We start from the raw sequence: 25,114 nt of genomic DNA on the forward strand, positions 1-25,114 counted from the left end.
CTCAATCATTTCTAAGGCAGGTTACAAATTACTTTACTTTGGAAAAACTATATAAAAACATTGTGCTAGATTAACAATTAGGACGCTTACAACATTTTGTCATTCCAGGTGTATATTCAGGAGAATATCTGGGAATAAAATACCCTAGTTCGGGGCTGGAGAGATGGCTTAGGGGTTAAGAGCGCTGACTCTTCTTCCAGAGGACCTGGGTTCAATTCCCAGCACCCACATGGCAGCTCACACCTGTCTGTAACTCCAGTTTCAGGGGACCCTGACACCCATGGCAAAAAACACAAAATGCACATAAAAATAAAATAAAATGTATTTTAAAAAAATACCCTAGTTCACAACTGCATCTTACATTCCAAACACAAACTGTGAATTTGTCACACACCTTTTGGCATAGAGTATGTGTTTAACAAATAACAAAATGAAGGAAGAAATGTATATTTTTAATTAAAATGTAGGGTTTAAATTTAAAAGTGAAAATAGGAAGATGATACACAATTTAGATTTCATCCCATAAAATTGATCTCTCTTCTTGTCAGCCACCAGAAGTACATAACTTGCATGCAATAATAATCAACCTTGTCAGCATTGAGAGGTGCATGGATAACTTACATAACTTGTGAAAACCTTTTGTTTAGGTTGTGTCTACCTAGACAGGAGGCACTGGGTGACGCTGACACAGAGTCTCGTGCATAGTCATGACTTTGTGCTATTTATCAGTCATTCATTCAACGCTTGCACAGGGAAACAGGGGTAGCATAACTATGCCTAGATCCTGTTGTCCGAGTTCAAGTCTCAGATAGACATTTCTATGTATTTAAAATAAGATGACCATATATATGTATTTAAAATAAGATGACCATATATACATATATTTAAAATAAGATGGCCATATATATGTATTTAAAATAAGATGACCATATATATGTATTTAAAATAAGATGGCCATATATATGTATTTAAAATAAGATGACCATATATATGTATTTAAAATAAGATGACCATATATATGCATTTAAAATAAGATGACCATATATATGTATTTAAAATAAGATGACCATATATATGTATTTAAAATAAGATGACCATATATATGCATTTAAAATAAGATGACCATATATATGTATTTAAAATAAGATGGCCATATATATGTATTTAAAATAAGATGACCATATATATATATAAAATAAGATGACCATATATATGTATTTAAAATAAGATGACCATATGTATATGTGTGTGTGTAACTATACATGTATTACAGTATATATAGTAAAAGCAAATTTAAGTCGTAAAAAGTTGATAGATTTACAAGCAGCCATCAACATAACTATAAATGTTCTTCCTTTTTAAAATATGTTCTTCCTTTAATTTATTATGCAAAGGACAGTTTACTCATGTCGTTCTATGCCCCCCCCTTTTAAAATAGAATATGGCTTACAGCTGGCAAAATGGCTCAGTGAGTGAAGATGTTTTCTGGCAAGCCTGATAACCCAGGATAGGAAAAGGAGAGAAAGGAGAAGGCAGACTCCTGATAGCTGTCCTCTGACCTCCAGACACACTGTGGCACATGAATGCATGCACATGCACACACATGCACACACACACATGCACACACACACACATGCACACACACACATGCACACACACACATGCACACACACACACACACACACACACACATACTCTAAGTAGTGTAATCAATGTATAAAATATGGCTGGGACCGTATTATCTATCAGGATCCATAGCAATACTTCATTTAGAAAATGCCTGCGTAGTGTTTTCCACTGTGTAGATGTACCACAACTCATCCCTCAACTCCGGGCACAGCCGATTCCATTTCTCCTATTACAGAACCGTTAGTTACGTTTCGTTTGCTGACACTCAGGCACATCTATAGGATGAGCTCCCCAGACGAGACTTAGTGACTCGGGCATGGATATGCATTTCATCTTCAGATTGTTTCGTTGCAATACAGAAACACTCCTGTATGTTGATCAGTATCGAAATATAATTGAAATTTATTCCTTTTGTGCCACTAGAGTTCCCATTGGGACATGAGTAAAAACAAAAGCAAACGTCACTCGGACCAATACCTGAGCTCCCAAGGATGCTTCAGAGGTGCACGCATGTTGTAGTACACTAGACTACCAACAGGGGGCACTCTCCCAACACAGCAGTCATCCCATTGGGCAAGTTCCCAAAATGCTAAGTTTCAAGTGAGGACTCTATCAAGACCTTACATTCAGTTAACTTACAACATGGCTCTCTGAATGATTCAATCACTGGGAGTGAAATGCTGTCAATAGTATAACTGCAAACACTGCGATTCCTGGATACCATAGAATCTAGTGTTCAAACGTGTCTAATTGGCTTTCACTGCTCACAGAAAGACTTTTTTCTCTATTTGGTAACAATACAACATATATGTATAATAATCCATAGGTATGTTTTCCAAAAATTAAGTTTATACTTTACTTGGCCAAGAATGATTGGCTTTAACTCATTAGCCAATTGAATAGATATGACCCACCTTGACTGCCAGTGTGCCTGGGGAGACAGGCAGATGGAGCATTCGCTTGGTTCGCTACACTCACTGCTGGCTCTAAACAATACTCCTTTGCTTGCATTAGCACACAGCATGACAACATGAAAGGTTTGAGCTTTAATTCTTCATTCTGTTACTTTCATAGTTTTTTTTTTTTTTTAAAAACAAAAATACTGTTTATTTCAAATGCACTTTGAGTTCTCCGGGAGGGGGAACTTGGGCCACACTAAACCAGTTCCAACAGAGCCTATGCCTAGATCTGACTTTGCCCACTGAACAGGGCGTGACAATGTGAGCTACCTTTCTCTGCCACAGACACATCTCCTCTTCCAGAAGGAGGCGGTGGCTGGGCACCTAAGACCGAAGAAATGGATACCTTTCAACAATGCCTGGCACTGAGACCCATGACTACCAGGCAGGAAATGTCTAATCAAAGATCTCACATTCTGATAACTATGATTTCCTCCTAGCAGGGCATGCACATTTCCCAGGGAGCAAACCATGTCTGCCCTCTCTTTCATCTGAAATATGGATATAGTGGTTTATTTGGTTTGAATTGGTTTTCCTACCAGCCTTGCCTTGCACAGTCTCACTTCACCTGGTGATAAATAGATCATATTTGGGCGTCCTCCCAAAGTAAGTTCAGCCACTGACATTTTAAGACAGGGTAGCAGCAGAGGGTATTGTGAAAGCCAGAGGGAGGAAGAGGCGGCGGGAGCCGGAATAGGGCCAGGGAGGCTTCCGGGGCTCTAGAAGGCAGAGGTTGTTGGCACATGCCCACCACATCACTGTCACACCCTTCACTTGACCACAAACAACCTGGGGCTTTCTCCTTAAACGAGCCTGCCATTTGGCCCCAGGACTAGCTGAGGACTGACATAAATCCAGAGTGGCCCCAAAAGTGAACAGAATTATGCAATGGCATAGTTTTTCCTCATGGGAGGTTCTCCTAACATGATCCTTCCCCTCCACCCATTTCTCCCACATGCAGTACCAACACACAAGACAACGTCTAACTTCGGAGAACCACATGGGACGGGCCACTCCTACAGCCTCCACCTGCCAGTATTCCCAGACTTGCTGCTTTAGCAAGAATTAATGCCTGTGACCTATTGGACCAGAAGTGTGAAGGCCTGTTCCGAGCCAGAGCTGTACTTTACACTGCACTTTAATGCTCAAAGCTGATGACAGGCGCCGGAGATTTATTCTGCAAATTCCCCTAGCACAGTTTCCATCCGTAACGGATCATTCCCCAAAACAGTGCGGCCCTCCTCCAGAAACTGGAAGGTTCAGTGTCTGGCTGGCTGGGGCCGGTCCAGTGTTTGCATTAACAAAGGACAATGCTGCGTCCTTCTCGATCGTCAAGAGATGCAGGAATCCTGCACTGAAAAGGCTCGGAGGCAGAATTATGAGCATCCAGTTTTAAAACCCACACATTCTCCGGTTCCTCTGAAAAGCTACAGACTATCATCATGAGAGTAGGTTTGAACATACGCGGACGCTTCTCAGGAACCCTGAGATCTCACCAGCTATTGGGTCTACAGTCCTCAGGGCTTATCAGAAGGCAGAATCCTGTACTCTCATCCGACAACCTCGGAATCACGGCTGGAGTTCAGATGGGACTCCTGGCTCACTGCCTGGCTCTTTACATTTATGAAGTGGCAGTGTAAAAGAGAAACTTATATAATGACAACTATTATGTCTGCAGTGGTTGATCCTTCATTCATGTTCAGGTGTTAGGGAGCCATATATTTTATAAGAGTCTTTGATTTCGGTTACATTAGAAAGTGCATTTGATTTGAAAATATTATTTTAGTGTGTATGTATGTATGTAAATGTATGTATGCATATGTGTATGTATGTATGTATGTATGTATGTATGTATGTATGTATGTATGCCATATGTGAAGGTGCCTGCAGAGGCCAGAAGAGGGTCTCAGATCTTCTGGACCTGGAGTTACAGGTGGTTGTGAGTCACCTGACATGGGTGCTGAAAACCAAACTCAAGCCCTTTGGAGGATCAACAGTGTTCTCTCAACCACTGAAGCATCTCTCCAGCCCTGATTTGAGTATCTCTTTGGAAAACCCAGTCCATTAAATATGATTATCAAAGGTGCTTGGCTTGTCACTCATTGGCAGTAAGTACAGCATCGCAAGATCGAGCTGGAGACAGACTAAAACGCGGCTCTACACAAGAAGAGCATCCATGATCATAAGCACAGCATAGTCCAGAAACCAGGGCTGTAAACGAATCAGGCCTCCCACACCTACAAATAAGCAAGAAGACACAACCCAACCGCAGCAGCAAGACAAACACAGTCACTTCTCAGCATCGGAAAAGATCTTCACCTTCTCAGAAACAAGGGAAATGTAATAAAACATATATATATATATATTTACCCACATGGTAGAAACAATTCTAAAGGGGCTGGGTGTGTGGCTCAGGAGTAGACTTTGTGTATCACCCATGGTTCCTTTCTCAACACCAAAGCATTCCCCAAAGACCAAGAATGATTTTAAAGACAGAGTAGGCCAGCAGTAGAATGGTGACTACCGCCCTGAGCATAATTTTTCCAACTTTGCATTGGTGGAGAAATAATAGAGTCAGTTAAAGGCCAATGTGCTTCCTGGCCTGGTGTTATAACTTGTGGGTGTTTTCTCCCCGGGCAGTCCTATAGTACACAGGAAGGTTCACTGGAGCAGTGAAAATCAGGGGAAAATCAGGATTGGGGCCAAGAAAGGCTATGAAGAAACAATTACAATGGCCAGCATGGATGGGACTGAAGAAACCAGGTTCTGCACAGATAGACCAGGTTCTGCTCAGCCCTTCTCCCACCAGTTCTAAAACACGGCCAATCACAATGCGCACTTCAGAGAGAGGATGTTAAAAATGTACAAAATGTGGCCTGCGGTCAATTTCAATGCCACCAGTTAGGAGACGAGCCTGATTTCAGAGGTGTTGACATATACAACAAAAAACAAAGTATTGCTCGGACAGGTGGTACTGAGCTCAGTTTTAAATATGACACTAAATATTTATTAATGACTAACATAATCTGTAATAAATGGATGTATATATAGTAAAGAGCCTACGAGGCTCAAAGCACAGCTTTGAAGAGTGAACATCTTCAGGGAGTGGAATACACACGTGACAGGGCAGGTGGAAGGAAATAGAACATCTTTGGTTGTTTTAATTCTTTTAGAGTTATTTATTATTGTTATTAATTATTATTATTATTATTTATTAAGGAAAACACTGCCTAAAATCAAGGAGACAGGGAGGTGTTGAAGACACTGGGGAGACCCACGCCTTGCTGCATTCACCTCTAGACTGATTTACTCTCATCTCCCTGTGGCATGTGCCTCACTGATCACCTGTGGTCCCACGTTCTCTGTCCCTCACTGCAACCCAATGAGCTAGCAATGTGAGTGTATTCTCAGCGGAAGGCTGTGGTGATATACTGTGTACCCCAATATATTGTACACCCTAATAAACTTATCTGGGGATCAGAGGACAGAGACAGCCATTAGATTAGACACAGAGGCCAGACAGTGGTGGCACACACCTTTAGTCCTAGCACTTGGGAGGCAGAGATCCATCTGGATCTCTGAGTTCAAGGTCACACTGGGAACAGAGCCAGGCAGTGGTGGCACACACCTTTAATGCCAGCTCTTGAGATCTCATGCCTTTGCTTGGGAAGCACACATGCCTTTAATCCCAGGAATTGACGTGGCTGGGTGGAGACCGTATATAAGGCTGAGGAGACAGGAATTAAGCAGCAGTTCAACTGAGACCCTCTGGGGTGAGGACTCAGAGGCTTTCAGTCTGAGGATTCGTAAGAACAGGATGGGCTGAGGAGTTGGTGAGGTGAGGTTGGCTGTGGGTTGTTCTGTTTCTCTGATCTTTCAGCTTTCACCCCAATTTATCTGGCTCTGGGTTTTCTGTTAATAAGACTGTGTAGCAATTCGTGTTACGGAAGGCTGCTGCCAGGCGCAGGGTGGCAGATCCAGCCCCAGAACCTAGCCTTCCTGGTTCTGAGCTGCTGTCATTCCCATCTATTACTACTTTAGGTATTTGCTTGTCTGTGGCATTTCAAATTATTTTCTTTTTCATGCTACATTGATTCCAAGTTATGTCTAAGCAGGAATCCTCCATTTATGAAGTAGCTTGAAAGAAATATTCCAATAATTGAGTTAACTGAAAATTAAATGCACTTCCTCTCTTGAAGCAATTTCTACCCCCCTGGCTATTCTGCGTATGTGCTGGGTATGAACTCCTTCATCTTGCTCCAGCACACTGGTTTTCCAGCCTTAACAAGTCAATTTGAGAAAACGACACACCAAACATTATCCAGTACCTTCCTTTAAAACAAGAAGTGGCTTTGGTGGTCAGGAAAGAAAGAAACCATTATCACACAAACCAGCAGCCACAAAACAGCCAGCAAGAAAGCACAATTAACCCCCCCCCACCACCACCACCAAATCCTCTATCACTAGGAGATAGAACAACTGATGCTCATACCCAAAACTTGGAGAAAAATTAGATTTACTCAAATACTCCCCATTTTTTCTATTCTTTCCCTATCTCCCTAATCCTTTCTTTAAAATGTTTGGCATTTACTTGTTTGTGTGCAAGTGAGTAGGCGTGCACATGCCACATCACACGTGTGGATGTCAGAGGGCAATTTATGGGGGTCTGTTCTGTCCTTCCACCTTGTTGAATTCAGGAACTGAACTCAGGTAGTCAGGCTTATTGTCAAGGGCTTTTACCTAATAAGCCAGCTTTCTTAAACAAGGTGAACATCTCCTATTTGAAATGCCTGGGACCAGAAATGCTTTAAGGTTTGGAGTTGTGGAGATTTGAATGAAAATAGTCCCTCATAGACTTGTATGTTTGAAATCTTGGTCCCCAGTTAATGGAACTGTTTGGGAAGGACTATGAGGTGTGGCCTTGCTAGAGGAAGTGTGTCACTAGGGGTGGAGGTTGAAGTTTCAAAAGCCAATACCAGACCCAGTCTCTCACTGTCTCTCTGTCTCTCTCTGCCTGCTGCCTGTGGATCAGAATATAAAGCTCTCACCTACTGCTCCAGCACCATGCCTGTCTGGTTCCTGTCATGGATTAACCTTCTGAAACTATAAGCAAGCCCCCAATTAAAAACTTCCTTTTATAAGAGTTGCCTTAGTCATGGTGTCTCTTCACAGCTATAGAGCACAGTAACTAAGTTTTGGGGCTTGGGGACCTTTGGACAGACTTTGCCAACAAAGCATCTTTAATGCCCAAATCTGAAGTGCTCTAAAATCTGAACTTTTTGAATTTTTGAACTAGCATGCTCCATCAGTATCTCTCCTATGAAGTCTGGCATCAACATTTGAACGTCTACCTACATTAATATTTTATCGTCTCTCATGCCTCCCCCTCTACATTTTAAAAAATGGGCAAGGACAAAATAATGAAGTATCTAAAAACATAAATTCTAAAAAAAAAAAAAAAGCACAAAAAATCATGCCACAGATGGGAGAAACAATGGTTTCAAAAATTAATGATGTGGTCTGGCTCTAAGGCAAAGCAGGAGGCACATGTTTATACAACTGTATCTTCTGCAACACACACACACCACCTATGATGAACTAAGACGCAAGGAGAGAGACTATATCCGAGAAACATGCCAAGCTCTACAGTAGAGGTAGAGCATGTGCCATAGGCCCCTTGCAGAATAAACTGGACACCAGCTCACCTGAGTCCTTCATGGGGCAGAGAGCACACTGCATGCCCCAAGCCTCCCCGTACAGACAGCAGCACTCAGTGTACGTCGTCTGCTTGCCCACCAGAGGACGGCTACACACGTACTCCTCGCTCAAATGCTCCCAGCACAGATCTTGGTAGACGTCGGTTTCTTCTATTTGTTCTGAAAGGGAAGACATGGTTCCGTGACGATCGCTGGGTTATTTCTGTTTCTTCCACACTGCAGCGGAAGCCGGCAGGTTTCAGAGTTTCCATCCCTACTTCTATGAGCAACGTTCAAGTACTAGTCTCAATCCAGCCTGCTCTTTCCCCAGATGCCATCTTTGTCGTCTCCAGCTGAGTGTCCTTCTGTCAGCTGACATTCTGCCTGCTTGTGGTGTCCTGGCTGGATGCCTGCCTCCAGAACATCCTCTCACTATATAAAGTGCCCATTATCTTGTCATCCTTTGATGGCTTCCCATTCTTCCAATCCTGTCAACTTCCACCACTTCTTTCCATATCCACGCTCTCCTACTTTTCTCATCTGCTCAAACCCTGGACTGGTAACACTTCACTTTAGGATGTTCCGTTCTAAACTTTCTATTTTTGTTTCATCAGAAGGAATCTCCTAAATGTAATGAGTGACTGATTAATCATATCAATAATTAATGACATGCCACATCCTCAGAGATTGACGGCGATTCCCATTCATGCACTCCAGGGGTCTCCACTTTGCAGAACTTCACACTCTATTCTGGCTAGCCTTATCATGTCCTGCACCCTGGGCAAACACAATTATGTTTCCTGACCTTGCATTTTCCTCTGAAGTTGAAGCGTGATGAACCCTCTGGGGGTGCAGCCTTCCACGTGCTCAGGCCTTCTGTATCCTGATGTTCACTTAATGAGTACTTAGGTGGTTTGAAAGAAAATGGCCCCCTATTGGAAGTGGCACTATTAGGAGGTGGCCTTGATGGAGGAAGTGTGTCACTGTGGAGGTGGGCTTTGAGGTCTCTTATATGCTCAAGCCATGCCCAGTGAGACAGATCTTCCTGTTGCCTACATATCAAGATGTTAAACTCTCAGCTCCTTCTCCAGCACCGTGTCTGCCTGCACGCCACCATGTTCCCCTATGATGATAAAGGACTAAACCTCTGAACTGTAACCCATCCAATTAAATGTTTTCCTTTATAAGAGTTGCCATGGTCATGGTGTCTCTTCACAGGAATAGGAACCCTGACTAAGACAAGTACATACAGAATATTAAATCTACACATTAATTACATGTGTCTCATTATTTCTCTTAGCAGCTCTCTCAACTTCTTCAAGATAACCAAGGAATTAATGGTCCTATTCTTGAGTAATTTCCATTTTAATGAAAACGGCAATCTTGAGCACTGAGCTGGATAGACATTTGTGTCTCACATCCAAACATACCATTTGATTCAGTTGGTTGCACACATCTTTTCTCGGAGGCATCCAGGACCATTGGGTGGGTACAAAAACAGTTGTAAGAGCCCTCCGTGTTAACACACTGGCCATCGATACAACTGTTAGGGTCTTGACATTCATCCATATCTTAAAAGGAAACACAACATCACCAAAGAAAATCAGCAATCATTTGTGCTTCATACAGTTATCAAAGTTAACATGCTGATAAATTCAGTCTGGATCCCAAGAGCCATCACCTTTGAATTAACTACACATTGTCATCCAAAGGGGGCCCTGAGACTGGAAAGACAGGGTCACCAAGGAAAAGTGATGCTGTCATTGCTGCTATTAAATATGGGAAGGAAATACTGAGGAATGGGCCATGCTTAGAAACATTAAGATAAAATGCCTTTTTAAAAATAATACTTTTAAAATGATTTCCTTATGCTGTGTTTGTCTGCCTATAGCACATGGTTTTCAGCTTAAGGGTTAAAGTCTGTGTGAGTATTTAAAGATGTCTTCCGCTTACATGACCTGACTGATAGAACAGGGCGGTCTACAGATCAAAAGAACTCTGTGGTTCGATCAGTGACCTCGGTTGGAATTCCACAATGACTATGAACTCCTTGCCTGACACCCATTCAAATACAAGGATGAAAGGTTTTTATTTCTCAAATCTTGCTCAAGAAAGAGATCCACAAAACACTTATCTTTTAAAGACAGATTTAAATTCAATTACACCATTTTAATCATATAGCATTACTCCCTGCCCCCCCCCCCCCCGTGCATTTTCCCAGCACACCTTACTATATTCTCTTAAAGCTTACCAAAACACTGTAATTTGACAGGATCATAATATGTCCCTTGCTTACAGTAGCATTCATACCCGGGCTGAGTGTTCAAACAGTAACCGTTTTTACAGATCTCCTCCCCAAACAGCAGGCATTCATCAGCGTCTATTGCAACAGAGAGAGGAGTATGTTTTTATTTTTTCCATGCAGAAGAATCCAAGCGACATCTGGTTTTAGATTAGATATTATGTTCGAAAGGTTCTTACGATGTAGAATTTAAAATTAGGCCCAATTGGCAGATGTGGAAAAGTGATGAGGTAAGGTTCTGATGCCAACCTCACGTTCAGTGAGCTGGTCTGTGGATTCCATAGTGGCTCTCAGAACCTGCTCTAGGATAGCCTTCAAGAAATGGGCCCATCTCTCTGTGGTATACACTGCCCCATTTACTAGCTGAGATGGGCAAAACCGCTGAGAACTATTTGATGGAGCACGGAGAAGGTCTTTTCAGGGGAGGAGAGGTCAATGCATGGAACTGCACATTATAAAGAAGGTTGGCAGGCCCACTTCCCCCACAAAATTAACCCTGGGCCACCACAGTTGTCTCCGTGATAAACTGGACATAACTGGGACCCTAGTGTACTAGGACTCAAAGGATAAAATGAGATATAATCTATGCAAAGGATTCTGGACACTCTGAGGCTGCCTGTTCAAGAAGTTCGGAGCAGATGCCATCTAGCTCTCATTTTGAAAGCTGTCAACGCCATGGAAGACCCACTCAAATTTATACAGATGGAAAACGGCAGAGCCAAGCACAGAACATGTGGCAGTAACGGGTCTGAATTCCATCGTCTTCCCTCACTCGCAGCACTGTTAGGAGGAGGAACTAGCTTTATGTGAAAGAGAGGATAGCTTTATAGCAAAACTGAGGTTTATAACATGATGTGAAATTTAACTGCATTCCTGTAAGAACAGGGTATGTGATATTTACGAACCTGAAAACCATTCAACACATAATGCAGACCAAGTCTCCTAGTCCAGTTGGACTAAATCATAAACATATTTTAAAAACCCAAACGGAATTTCTTGTTCAGCTACTGAGTCCATACTTTCAAATACTAGCTTTCCAAAAGTATATGGATAATAAGACCATTTTCATGGTCTCTTTTCCAGCTAGTTTCCAGTTTTCAATACTGAACTATAATGAAAAAAATATCACCTTATATAGAGTATGTCACAAAAATATCTCTAACATGGAACTGTCAAAAGTCAGCTAATGAGGAACAAACTGTTCATATATATAAGTATTCACCAGAATAAACAGGCTCCATACTTATTTATTCAACAACAACATGAAAGATAAAAAAACAGCCATTTTGGTTTTCCCATTTTCCAATCTTCATTATGAATCTGTGGCCATTAGCAAAATATTATTGGGGGAGTAGGAAAGGCTATTAAAAAAACAAGAATCTTAGCTTCAAAGCTAATCATTAAGGGCACCATGAGAATAAAACCTACATGCGCATGGTTTATATAATTTGGAGCGTATGTCTAGGTGAAGGAATACCTCCTGACTGCAGCTTTTTGTGGTCAGTAGTTATGCACATATTATTGGAAGCTCACTGCAATTCTGAAAACATTCTTATTCCAGAGGTGAACAGTTGGAAACTCAGTAGGTTCCATGACCTCTCAAGGTCACATAGCCTCTGGTAGTCTGACCCCAAATCAAGAGTTCCATCCAGCATCCACAGAGACCTTCCTCCTGGGGTGGAATAAAGGGCTTGGCCACCAGTTTCTGCAGCCCAGCGAACTCTACCACTGTGTAACCCCCGCCAGGCTCCCACCCGAGTGACTGGCACATGTTACAAACTCATTTGCACTCGATGCTGACCTTTATAGTTCTCACCACCGGTGTCGTAAGAGGATTCTCCAGCAGGGACAAAACCCTTCCCTCGAGGGCACATTTCAGTGAACTCAGCTGATTTTAAGAGAGACAAAACCAAAAAGAAAAAAGAAAAAAAAAAGCAATGAGTTGAAAAAGAAAACAAAGCATCAACATTTCCCTGAGTGCATGTTTTTAATCCGGCTTCGCCTTCTCAGATTCAGAAACTTTTAAACACTCAAGCAATAAATCCAGCATGGTCTCAAAGTCATGGATTAGGTAAGAAGACATCCAATGACTCTAGAAGTTGATATATCTTTTTTTTTTTTCTGAGACAGGGTCTTACTGTGTTATCCTGGCTGGCCGATGATTCTCTAGACAGACCAGGCTGGCCTCAAACTCATAGAGATCTACCTCCCTCTGCCTCCCGAGAACTTGATAAGGGTGTACACCACCATGCCTGGCAACTTATCATATGTTCCACCTCACCCAGGGTTTATTTGATAGCAGGATTGCTAATTTTTGCACTGCTGTGGTGGTTAGTGTTCTGAAGGTTTAGGAAGAGCCCATACAGCAAAAATTCGGTTAAATACTGGTACTTGTGGATAATGCCTTCATCAGTATAAAATAAGAAGAATCTGGGCAGCTAGAGAGATGGCTCATCATTTAAGAGTGCTCCTCTATCAGGAGGATGGGAGTTTGGATCCCAGCAACCATATAATAACCTCAGCTCCAAGGAGGGTATAAGAGGCAGGAGGATCACTAGGGCTGGCTGTCTTCCAGCCTTGTTAAGGAAACTTGAGTCCAAGGTTCAAGGAGAGACCTTGCCTCAAATGACTAGGCAGAAAGTGATGGAGGAGGAAACCTGGTTCCAAGTACACAAATGCGCACATTAACCTGCACATGTAAGTGAGCATATGCTTACACGGCACACACACACACACACACACACACACACACACACACACAAATATAATGAGATGGCTCTTATTTTGAAGTGGAATAAAACTGAGTTATCTTTCATAGTTATCTTTCATATCTACAGAGCTTGACTATAACAGTACATCCTATGACAGGCAGAATTTAAGAATACATTCGGAGGTAGGGGCGGGGGCAAAGGCTCTGGACTGGAGAGGAGTTCACTGAAGGACAGCCTCTTTGGAGTCACTAAGGCAGTGAATGCTGTTTCAGGACCTCAAAGTCAATAGCCAAAAGGTACTCCTTGCCAGGCCCCTGAACACCATGTGACACCCAGGCATGGGAACACAGCAGTCAGTAGATCTTACCTGTCCCCTGGACAGGGCAGGGGAAGATTTCACAGTTGTCTCCCCAGCCAGCTCCCGACGTACAGCAGCATTCTTGTTTGGTGACATTGGGGGCCAGCACATTATCACAGAGACTGGCATCATTGAGATTATAGTAGCATTCCTTCTTGTCTTCTCTGGGTTGGTGGTCTTCAGTGGAATCTAAGGAGTATAGAGGAAGTATACAGTCGAGTACAGATCACGACAGGACAGAGGCCATGGGCATGTGTCCCTTACGTGTCCTTGACACGAGACCATCTTCCACCACCTTCAAGGTCAGATTCTCCCACTTTAAGACAAGCATGCCCTTGAGTCCTGAATTTTGGTAGGTTTCTAATATACTCCAGAGCATAAATCTGTCAAAGCCATTTCCTTTTACATTAACCCATTACTTTATTCTTGTAAACTTGGCTGTGAGCAGTTTCCATATCTGCTTTCTTTTGCCAACCCAGGGCCACTCTTTACAGAGCTGTAACACCTACTTAAATTATTGAAAATTTTCCCCGAAATGGGACCCGAGGTCTGGGGCCACATGTAATAGTTCACCCTTCAGCAGTTATTTGGATCAACCAGGCCCCAAGTCAGTCTGAGTAGTGCATACTGGAAGACACGTAGAAAAACAACGTGTGACCTGGTGCCCATAAAACAACCTCTCATCCCTGGAAATCTAACCAGTGAAACGATGCAAATATATAACGCAGAAGGAATCTGTGAGCTCCAGCCAAGTTGCAGGACAGGGCTGCAAGTCTGGGTTCAGATTCTGTTCATAGGGGCCCCCCGAAAAAAAAAAACATATTCTAACAGATTCACTTTCTCTATGACAATACACTAACAAGTTGATATGAAAGAACATAAATGATAAGGACAAAGTCTACTCATTTTCAGAAAAGAAATATAAACAATGGAATGATTAGAGTTGATTGTCTTTACCTCCTTGATTATTATATTATGACAGGGCTTGGAAAGGAATATAATTTCTTCCACCAAATGCTATAGAGTTCAAATGACTGCCTATGGTCTGGTTGTAATTTATCACTTATAGTTTTTATTTTATACTGCATCAAATAAGAGCTGACAATGGCTATCATAGTTACTTGCATATTGTCAACACAATGCTTTCATTAGAACCCTACCATTTTTGAATGATTAGATCCAAAGAAACTACAAAAGAGAATATTTACCAGTGAGGGGAAGATGAAGTAAGAATCTAACACAGACTTACCGACTTTTGAAGTTGGTAGGTCATGATATGAGGGACATTTAATGAGTTATTTTCACAATCGTTTGTTACGTATTGGATTTGTCAGGGTCAAGTTGACCCTCATGAGCTGCTTCAATCATATACAAAGCGGTTTAAGGGCATTTCTAAAGCAAGAGTTCATAAAATGCCAACAGGGAAACTATTCCTCCCTTCCTCTTATGAAACAAGCAAAGACTCAAACAGACCTTCCAGATCCATGCTACTCCCTAAGCAGAGTGCCAAGGAGAATGCCAGAGATCCTTCGAGAACTTTACCTGTTGATTCTCTCTTTGACAGATTTTTGGGCTTGGACTCTAAATGAGTATGGACAGCAGGTGGTGCCCCAACCAAGACCAAGAGTCTAGGAGAAGACTCAAGTGCTGATTACCATGTGTCAGTGATGAAGTGGTTTCAGATCCGTTCTTTGCATGTGGACTGGGTAAACCCCACCGCCACCCTTGCCTGACCTCTCTTGCATCACTCATGTGCAGGATGGGCTTTTACTCCTGTTTTGATGGGAGCCATCTTAGTCAGAAGGGCTCCAAGCCTTTCAGGAACAGAGTTATTAGCGAAAACCAAGAACGACCCTTTAAAATGATCATGAAGTCAATTCCAGAAACCTCATGGGAAAATTTACAAGTGTTTCCCACAATATTTTCAATAAATTTTCAGTGTTACTGTTCAGTTTTACCATCTTACTATATTCAGTTAGGCTAAAAATGGTAGCCATTAAGTAATGCGTTAAAAACATAAATCAGGAAAGCAACAGTTTTATAGGTGAAGTTTAAAAAAAGATTAATAATATTTTCCTTATGTACAAAGTTAGAGTATGTCTGATTTATATTAATAAAATGCAGTATTATGTAGAAGAGCTCCAATGTTGATAATAAAAAAAACAGAGTTCATTCTAAATCAAAGCATGACAAATTACACACATATACATGCCTATGTAATTTACCTACATATTACGTCTTGTGGTTTTTTTTTACATTTACATTTTACATCACAGAAAACAGCAAAATTATCTTTGTTTTTTATCTTGCACTGGAAGGAGGTAGAGATTATTACATAAGAAGCATGATCAACAATACAATTGTATTATTCAGTTCTTTTCAAACACTGATCTTATTTTCTTTCCAAGCTCTTTGAGAGTTCAGTGTTTACACAGCTGATGTGGATAGCCAGGCGAGCCTTCATCCATGTTGGAAAGAAACGCAAATTCTTTCTCAAAAACTGATCCACAAAGGTCATTCTGGGAAAAGAATACAACATCCCCATCTCTTAGACCTTTAAATGGTCAACTTCCTAGAGCATTTTTCCATTGGAGTAAAAATCTCTGGTGTGTGTGTGTGTGTGTGTGTGTGTGTGTGTGTGTGTGTGTGTGTGTGTGTGTGTGTGTGTGTGTAAGAGAGAGAGAGAGAGAATGTGTGATGTGTACATGCATGTGTATATATACTCACACACATACACACACATATACAGTAGTTTTTCTGAAGAGTTTCTCTGAGTTTGGGCCACCGTTGCCAGGAGCAGACAGGTTCCAATGGAAAAAGCTTTTCTACAGTCCAATCAATGGTTATGAGAAGTGCTGGGAATGAAGTGAATGATTGCTCCTTTTCTTAAAGACGATCAGTAAGACTGGCCATGCCACACCCCATGCCACAGACTTCTAAGAAACATATCACTTCTCTGGTATTCTCAGATTTGATTGTTCTCATGTGTACTGGTCATCTGGCCTATCATTTGGGTATGAAGATTGATATGTCCACCTTCATCCGAGTAGTGTGTACGGTGATAGCAAGAACATCAACGTGGTTTTGACTTTTTCACACTGATGTCTTGTTTGGTTTGGTTTTAGTGACAAGGATCTACAGGAGACCCCATATGTGCGAGGCCGGTGTTCTACCACGTCAACATACCCTCAGCCTCAGGTAGCTTGAATTGAAGGAACTGTTTTTAAAGCCCTTTCGGATGAGACACAGAGTAACTGTACTCCACGATGGGGCAGGTAATGACATCTTCACCTTCTGCAGGAGAGAAGCCAGGTTGGCACCAAGTGTCCACCTCTCTTTGGGATGTAATGTCTTAGCATACTGAGTTGCTCACATCTGTTCTGCTCCTCCTTTACTCTCTCTATGATAAATGAGGAGAGGACACAGATGACCTTCGTTCCCATGGATCATATGCACGGCCTCCTATGGCATGAACATGGCCCGCAGCTCTACACAGGAAAGACCAACTGTAGCTGCTCTTCAGTCTACAGAGCCTTTGGGATCGCTCTTTTGGCTCAGCTACTGAGGGTGTGGCCTTTCATTTACAAAGGCTCTTTCCTTCTTTGGTTTTCCCAAAACATGTCTGACCCCAGAGTCTGCTGATGGGGTGAGATGATCGAGAATGCTTTTATTTCATTTATTTAAAGTGGAAATGGATCTTGAGTTCTCCTTCCATTGTATTTCTAGTACATCCTGAAGGTCTCTGCAAGCTGTTTGCCTCTATACTGCTTATACGCAGCCACCATTCTGAAGGTCTTCAAGAGCTAACCTTCTCCATACCCTTTGGAGACAGCCGATCACAATGGCCAAAGAGACATGTAGCAGAGGGGTGTAAATAAAAAGAGCCCAATTCCATACTGCTCACAGTCCTGAGAGGACCTATTTATCAAGCTCCACGGAGGTGGGAATGTTCAGTGAATTACTTCTAACAGAATGACCCAGGAAACTTGATTCTTTGCTCTAGTTGGAAAATTCCATCAGGCCCTCATGATGTATATCACCTCATATTCTGAGAGCAAGGCAGTACTACAGTAATATTTCAAGACACAGTAAAAATGGAACTTGTCAGGTGGTGGTGGTACATGCCTTTAATCTCAACAATGGGGAGGCAGAGGCAGGTGGATATCTGAGTTCAAGGCCAGCTTGGTCTACAAAGAGAGTTCTAGGTCAGCCAGGGCTGTTTCACAGAGAAACTCTGCCTTGAAAACTTTTAAGAGATGTACATATAGTATTTTTCTAGTTTTCTCACTCAAGAACTTGCAAAACAGGGAGAAAGGTGCTATTTGTTTTTTTGAAAGCGGGACTCAGGAGAGGGCTGTGTTTGAATTCCAGAAGTCACCAATAACAGGAATGTGATGTGATGTAGAGGGAGAGGCAAGACCACCAAAAGGCAGTAAGCTTAGATGGGAAAGAGAAATATGAAGTCTAGAAAGCAAAACACAGAACATATCACTTAAAAAAGCACACGGTCTCGGTTCCTATACACTCTTCCGTTTGCTTTTATGATACAGGGTGTCTTCTACATGTGGCTTCTCAGACTTGCAATCCTCCTGCCTTAGCCTCCTAAGTGTTGGCATCACAGGTATGTGCCACCATAGCCAGAAGTTCTCGTTAAAGAGATCAGTTGATGGGGAGTCAGGCCAGCAAGCTGTGAGCGCTGGGTCTGGAGCATCCACTCCTGGACATTATTATTCACACCTAAGTCACAATGCAAAGAACAAGCTGGAGAAGGCTATCGGAGAAGGCTGCCTGGTAGACGTGACATCTGAATTTAGTTTTTGAAAGATGGATTAAGAAGAGAAAAAAAAAAAAGGCATCAAATTAAGGTATGATTGGGGCATAAAAAGCAAACTGTCCCTGTATCAGTGTGGGCAGAATGGAGTGTGTGTGTGTGTGTGTGTGTGTGTGTGTGTGTGTGTGTGTGTGTGTGTTGGTCCACAGAAGGCATTTTTACCTAGGAGACTGAGTGCTAGTTAGAATGCCTGGTCATCCTAACTAATGCCATAGAATATGACCCCGAGAGATGAGGATGGTCCAGAAATGTATTAATAGGTGGTGTGTCAGGTGGTAGGTATGGCTGCCCTTGTATAGGTACTGGAGTACCTGGCAGAGTTTTGAGAGAATTACCTGAGAAGCTTGCATTTAAAAAGCACATGATAAGCAGTTGTCAGATGAATAAAGTCTTTTTTTGCTGTTGTTTTCTGATGGAGACCTGAGAAGACACTGAGAAGATGATGTCTAAAACACTGGCCATAAAGGACTTGCTATACTGCTAATGGATTTGGGCTTTATGTTGTCCACTAGGATAGGCTGCTTTGTTTGTTCTGGTAAAGGCTTCACAGGGAAGGGGAGCCTGCGAGAGCTACAGGCTGGAGAGAAGGTAGATTGGAAACATCAGTGATGTTAGCAAAAACTAGAAAAGTTGAGGAGAAAAAAAAATGAGCAGAAACAGATGGAGGGAACTCCTGACAAAGCAGGGTTCTATGGAGAAGAAAATCTGGGAGATGAGCACATCACCCTAGGATGAGTGTGACTGGGAAGCACATCCAGAGAGAGAGGGAAAGCAGAGGTCATACCAGCACAGGCTCATCCTGGACCACAGGGACACACGGCATCAGCAGTGAGAGGCCCGGATGGTGCCAACAAGGTCACATTTGAAGTAACAAGTAAAATTTCCCAAAACTTTCATGAAAGGCACAGATGATCCTCTTCAGACCTAATTTATAGAAAATTTTAGAGTGGAAAAGGTATCCCTATTACAGAGGTGTGGGGACTTCTTGTGGTATGGACAGTTTGCGGGAGATGGTCATGTAGAAGCAGCTGGCATTTGTATGCCCCTTCAGAGAGGTGAAGGGTCAATACAGTGACAGATAGCGCCAACAGGAAGACACTTCTTTGTGGAAAGATAAATGGCCAGAAAAAATGATCAAGTAAGCTGAGACAGGGAGAAGTAAAGGACACGGTGGGGACTTGGTCATAGGAAAACCTCCAAAGTAGATGGGGATGGATGCTTTGAAAGAAAGGTGCTATATACTGTCAGGTGGTGGTGGTGCAGCCTTTAGTCTCAGCATGCGGGAGGCAGAGGCAGGTGGATCTCTTGAGTTCAAGGCCAGCCTGGGCTACAGAGTGAGTTCCAGGACAGCCAGGGCTACATGGAGAAATCTTGTCTTGAAAAAAAAGAAGAAATAAAGGAAGGAAGGAAGGAAGGAAGGAAGGAAGGAAGAAAGGAAGGAAGGAAGGAGAAAAGGAAAGAAAGAAGGAAGAAAAAAGAAAGATGCTATAGCTTACAAAGTTATAAGTGTGTAGGGTCTGGGTAAACGGTGCATCAGGAAAGAGGTTGCTTCACCAGCATGGGGGACTTGAGTGTGGATCTGGGGTATCCACATAAGAAGCGGGGCATGGCATCATACGCCTGTAATGCCAGCACTGGAGAGGAAAAAACAGGCAGCTCTCTGGAGCTCTCCAGGTCCCCAGTCTAGCCAAGTCTGTGACTTCTGTGAGAGACCCTGTATCAAAAGCTAGAGTGAAGAATGATAGAAGAGAACATCTAATGTTCTCTGGCTTCCCCTTGCACATACATCACACACACACACACACACACACACACACACACACACACACACACACACAGTAGTAGTAGTATAATGCAGTTGACTGTAAGCTATCTCTGTTCAGTAAAGATGGTTCTGATTGTCTTGTGGTACTAATAAAGCTTTATTAATCTCTAGCTTTAAAAAAAAAAGGCTGAGGAGATAGTTCAATGGTTAAAGCACTTGCTAGGCAAGCTAGAGGGTCCAGTTCAGGGCCCTAGGACCCAAGGAGTGAGTTACCTGTAATTTTAACCTCAGAAGGCAGAGACAGGGATCACTAGGGCAAGCTGGCTAGCAGACTAGCAAGAGATCCTACCTCAATGAATAAGGTGTAAAAGCAATGGAAAATGATCCTTCACATCAACCTTATACCTACAAACATGCATGCGCGCGCGCGCGCACACACACACACACACACACACACACACACACAAGAAAGAAAATACTTTTAAAAAAAAGAGAAAGAAATAGAGCTGGGCAGTGGTGGCACATGCCTTTAATCCCAGCACTCAGGAGGCAAAGCCAGGCGGATCTCTGAGTTTGAGGCCAGCCTGGTCTACAGAGTGAGATCCAGAATAGGCTCTAAAGATACACAGAGAAACCCTGTCTCAAAGAAGAAAAAAAAAAGAAAAGAAAATTTTAGGGTCTAGACATGTACCCTAATGTGACATAAATGAATCACTTCTCGGTGCTATTAAAACATTCTAGCAAAAACAACTGTAGTTAAGAAGATCCACTCTTTAATAACAGACTATACAAGGAACTAGACTTCCCTCATATGTCTGAGATGTAGCTCATTGTGACACTTCATACTGTACCTAGCATTCACAAATGACTCTGCCTATATGATTTCACTCAAAGTTCACAGAGCTTTGGGAAGTAAATGAAACATTTCTTCCTATTTTAGAGATGAGAACCCCAAACACACAGATGTTGAGATGCCCACATTTACACAGCTTGAAGAGGTGAGTGGACTAGAATCTGGCTTTCCCATTTAAAATATTATAGATAACATGGAAAATCTCTAAAATTTCCAGAGAGGCCTATGATTATCTTTTCATATATTTGCACCCCCTCACTCTATAGAGCATGATCATTGGAATACCTTATTTTTTATTTAACTTTGTATCATGTGCATTTACCTCTACCAAGACTATCAATCTTCACAGAGGTGAACAATACTATAATATTATGACATGCTATGTTAATGCATCTCAAATAACATTTGTGGGTTAGATTTCACTCTGCAAATGGAACCAAGGACAGAGAAGAGAAGGGCTGTGTGGTTATTTATGGCCAAGCAGATTGTCATTTTGGTTTTTGGTAGTGTAGGTACAACTAAGTAAAAGTCTCTACCATATAGATGCCATGGACATGGTCACTGGAATGAACAGTAGCCCTTTCTCAATGCTAACCTGCTAACTTCCCTTCAAACGATATGTTTAAATTAGTGTCCAGCTCATTCTGCACCCCTTCCCTTTCCACATTTAATCATTGAGAAAAATGTATGGATAAAAATACTGTCACACTTCATTCCCCATGACTTACACAAATAGTTCTTTTACACAGAACAAATGTCTCCTATACATGAATGGTAAAAATCTCTTAAGAGGTGATGGATAACACTGAGATTTAACCAGAAAGTAAAATAGCCTATGTGCCATTTTATTTGGCTCACAAAGGACCATTTGTTCTTTTGCTTTATATATATATTTATAAAAAATAAAAAAAAAAATATATATATATATATATATATATATATATATATATATATCAAACCAAATCAAACAAACAAACAAAACCCTACACACAACTAAGTTATAGCTACATGGCTATACCAACTAAAAGGGTGACCTACAGTCTGGAAGGTGATTCATGTATTTGAAAGGCTGTCAGTTCTCCATTTCAATTTATTCAGTGACTACATGGCCTGAATTGCATTTTAAACAAATGTAAACATAGCAACTCTCCAGGTCAACTTCTGGAAAAACCCTTAAGAATTCCAAGTGGAAGTCTTTGTAGACCCTGGGAGTTTCCCCAAGGGCTATAACAGGAGGGTTATGTAACTTGGTGAGATGATGCCATGTTAAACACTAGCGGATAGCATTCTGGCTAGGATTTACGCACTTCTCAGCTAACATCCTCGTCATTTTGAACCCTTTACGAATGGTGTTGCTGGGTTGGGAAGAACATCAGAAGCCACTTAGCCCTAGCAGCCATCACCTGCATCCTCATTTTTCGGATAAGGCATAAGAAGAGCATGCAAGCTACCTGAGCTAGCTAGTCAACTTGACACAAGCTGAAGTCATCTGTGAGGAGGGAACCTCCATCACAAAAATGCCTCCGTAGGATTGGCCTACAGTAGGCAAGTCTGCAAAGCATTTTTTTAATTGGTGATTGATGGGGGAGGACCCAGTCCATTGTGGGTGGGGCCACCCCGGGCTGGTGGTTCTGGGTTCCATTAGAAAACAGACTGAGCAAGCCATAAGGAGCAAGCCAGTAAGTAGCACTCCTCTATGGTCTCTGCCTCGGCTCCTGTCTCCAGGTTCCTGCCCTGTCTGAGTTCTTGCCCTGACTTCCCACGTTGAGGGATTGTTACCTGGACGTATAAGCTGAAACAACTCCCACCTCTCTCCACGTTGCTTTGGTCATGGTGTTTCATCACAGCAATAGTAACCCTAACTAAGATACTTCCAGAGGCAGGATTGTGTGCCGGGACATGTCCTGTCTCACTCACCTCCAGAATGTGTAGCCTAAGCCTGGGTCAGCCCCATCTTGAGAGACACCCTCCAACCCCTGCACAGTGCCATTGGGACTTACCTTCAGTGACCCGGGAGCGGCACTGCCCAGTCATGGGACTATACTCTTGGTTCTCGTCTGCACACACACACAGGAAGGATCCTTCCACGTTTTCACAGAAAGCTTCCCCACATACACCACTGAGTAGCTCACATTCGTTCACATCTGGAAAAGAGAGCACAGGTCGAGTAAGACGTGTGTGTCTCTCCTGACAGCTCTTTTTACCATCTGTGCCAAGGCCAGTCGTGTCTGCTGGGAATGAGCTGGTCTCCAGCGAGCCCTCAACTTTGTCCTTCCCAGGAAAGGACCCCTGCAGGCAGAGCTGGACAGTTGGGCCCGGATAAAAGGATGGTGCAAACACAGGGGGGCAAGGTTCTCAACTCCAATTTTAGTTTTAAGGAGCAGCCTGGAATCTCACTGGGAGCATAGTGTGAGCCCTTTCAATATCCAGCACTGTCTTCCTCACTTGTCGGCTTATTGAACACACAAAGGACCCAAAGTTCTACCCCTGGATCGTAATTCAAAGAAAAACCAGAAGCACGGGCACTTGGGCGATCTAAAGTTAGATTTAAAATGGAAGATTTTAAAAACATACTTACGTGTCGGAAAATACATTTCAGCCTAAATTAACAATAGACTTTGGATCACGGCAGGGCACAAGTGAATTTGTCATTCAGGTGAAACTGATTGGTCCACTAACTAGTGACCAATTCCATTGTCTTTCCTTAGTCTGTCAATGTCCCCAGTGTAACCTCTACCTTGAAGAATGTTTCCTTTGCCTGTATGTAAATCCATATAATCGAAAGCAAAGTCCAAAGATTTGTTTAACCCAAGTCTGTAGTTCATAGGCCCCAAGGAAAGGCTGTTGATTCATGTGTCTTTGTCCAACAGTACCATTTCTCTTTCTGCTCCTAAAAATTTTTTTACTGGTGATTTCCTCAGTCATCAATGTACGCAACCGACTCTGGAATGCTCACAGCTCTTCCGCATTAACATATATGATTTCATAATTAAACCCTGAGAATCTTTCCAGATTTAAACATGTGAGCAATTTCCAACTCATCCAGGAGTGGGGGAAAAACATTCTGTTTTCACTTTTATACCTCGTTTGTCTTGTTTGTTTGTTTTGTTTTCTTGGACAGCTTTGTGGATCTGGATGTTTCAGAATATTCCCTAACTTTTCCATTTCACTTGTCCATAGACTGATACAAACCTAATAACCTGAGTGGTCACTTATAAAAAGATATGGTACCATAAGGCAAAGTGGAATTGAAGCCTTCAATCAATATGGTCATAATTTCCATCAGAAGGGTTGACTTTAGAAATTGGCTGGTTCACATTTGTTAATTTTAGGTACATAATATCAAATGAAATTCTACTTTTCAACTCATACTATCAACGTGACTATTGCAATCTGTCCCTCCAGACTGCATTCATTTGATCAAGAGGTATGTCCTAGCTTACTCATATAGGCCAGGTCCTTGGGGCCCCCATGTCGGGGTGTGATCTTGAGTCAGGCAGGCCCAGCTCCTGCCTTTATAGAAGTTAGAGTTAAGTCGGAGAAATTAGTAAGAAAATCCCACAAGCAGGGAATGCTGGGAATTAAAGGAACAGACCTCCGAAGAAGCATGCTGCAGTGATTGTTCCATGCAGGGGTATGTTAGAGAAATGTCATTTGAGCCCAGATCTGAATGATGAACAGATTAAGGGGGCTGGGAACAGGCCCAAGTAAGAGGAAACAGCACAACCAGAAACCAGATACACGATTTCATCTCTGAAATGCTATGTAATATTCTTGGAGAAGGGCAAGTAGCAGGTACTCAGTTAACATCTCTTTTAAAAAATATATTATTATTATTATTTTATGTGTATGAATGCCCTGCTTGCATATATGTCCATGCTCCATGTAAATGCCTGGTGTCCTCAGAGGCCAGAAGGGAGTGTCAAATAACTAGAGTTACAGACGGTTGGTTGTGAGCCACCGTGTGGGTGCTGGAATTGAACCCATGTCTTCAGGAAGAGTAGCCAGTG

At 42.3% G+C, this 25,114-nt stretch overlaps 1 protein-coding gene across 1 annotated transcript in view; it reads right to left on the reverse strand.

The window, feature by feature from the left end:
* The window catches only part of Ltbp1 (latent transforming growth factor beta binding protein 1), a 403,424-nt gene that overhangs the window by 19,323 nt on the left and 358,987 nt on the right, over positions 1–25,114 (reverse strand). Inside the window, 6 exon segments of the mRNA XM_028873448.2 lie at positions 8,294–8,464; positions 9,715–9,855; positions 10,536–10,664; positions 12,388–12,474; positions 13,665–13,844; positions 23,105–23,248. Coding sequence (XP_028729281.1) covers positions 8,294–8,464; positions 9,715–9,855; positions 10,536–10,664; positions 12,388–12,474; positions 13,665–13,844; positions 23,105–23,248 — 852 coding nt within the window.

Source organism: Peromyscus leucopus, chromosome 22, assembly GCF_004664715.2.
Source record: "Peromyscus leucopus breed LL Stock chromosome 22, UCI_PerLeu_2.1, whole genome shotgun sequence".
Classification (NCBI taxonomy): domain Eukaryota; kingdom Metazoa; phylum Chordata; class Mammalia; order Rodentia; family Cricetidae; genus Peromyscus; species Peromyscus leucopus.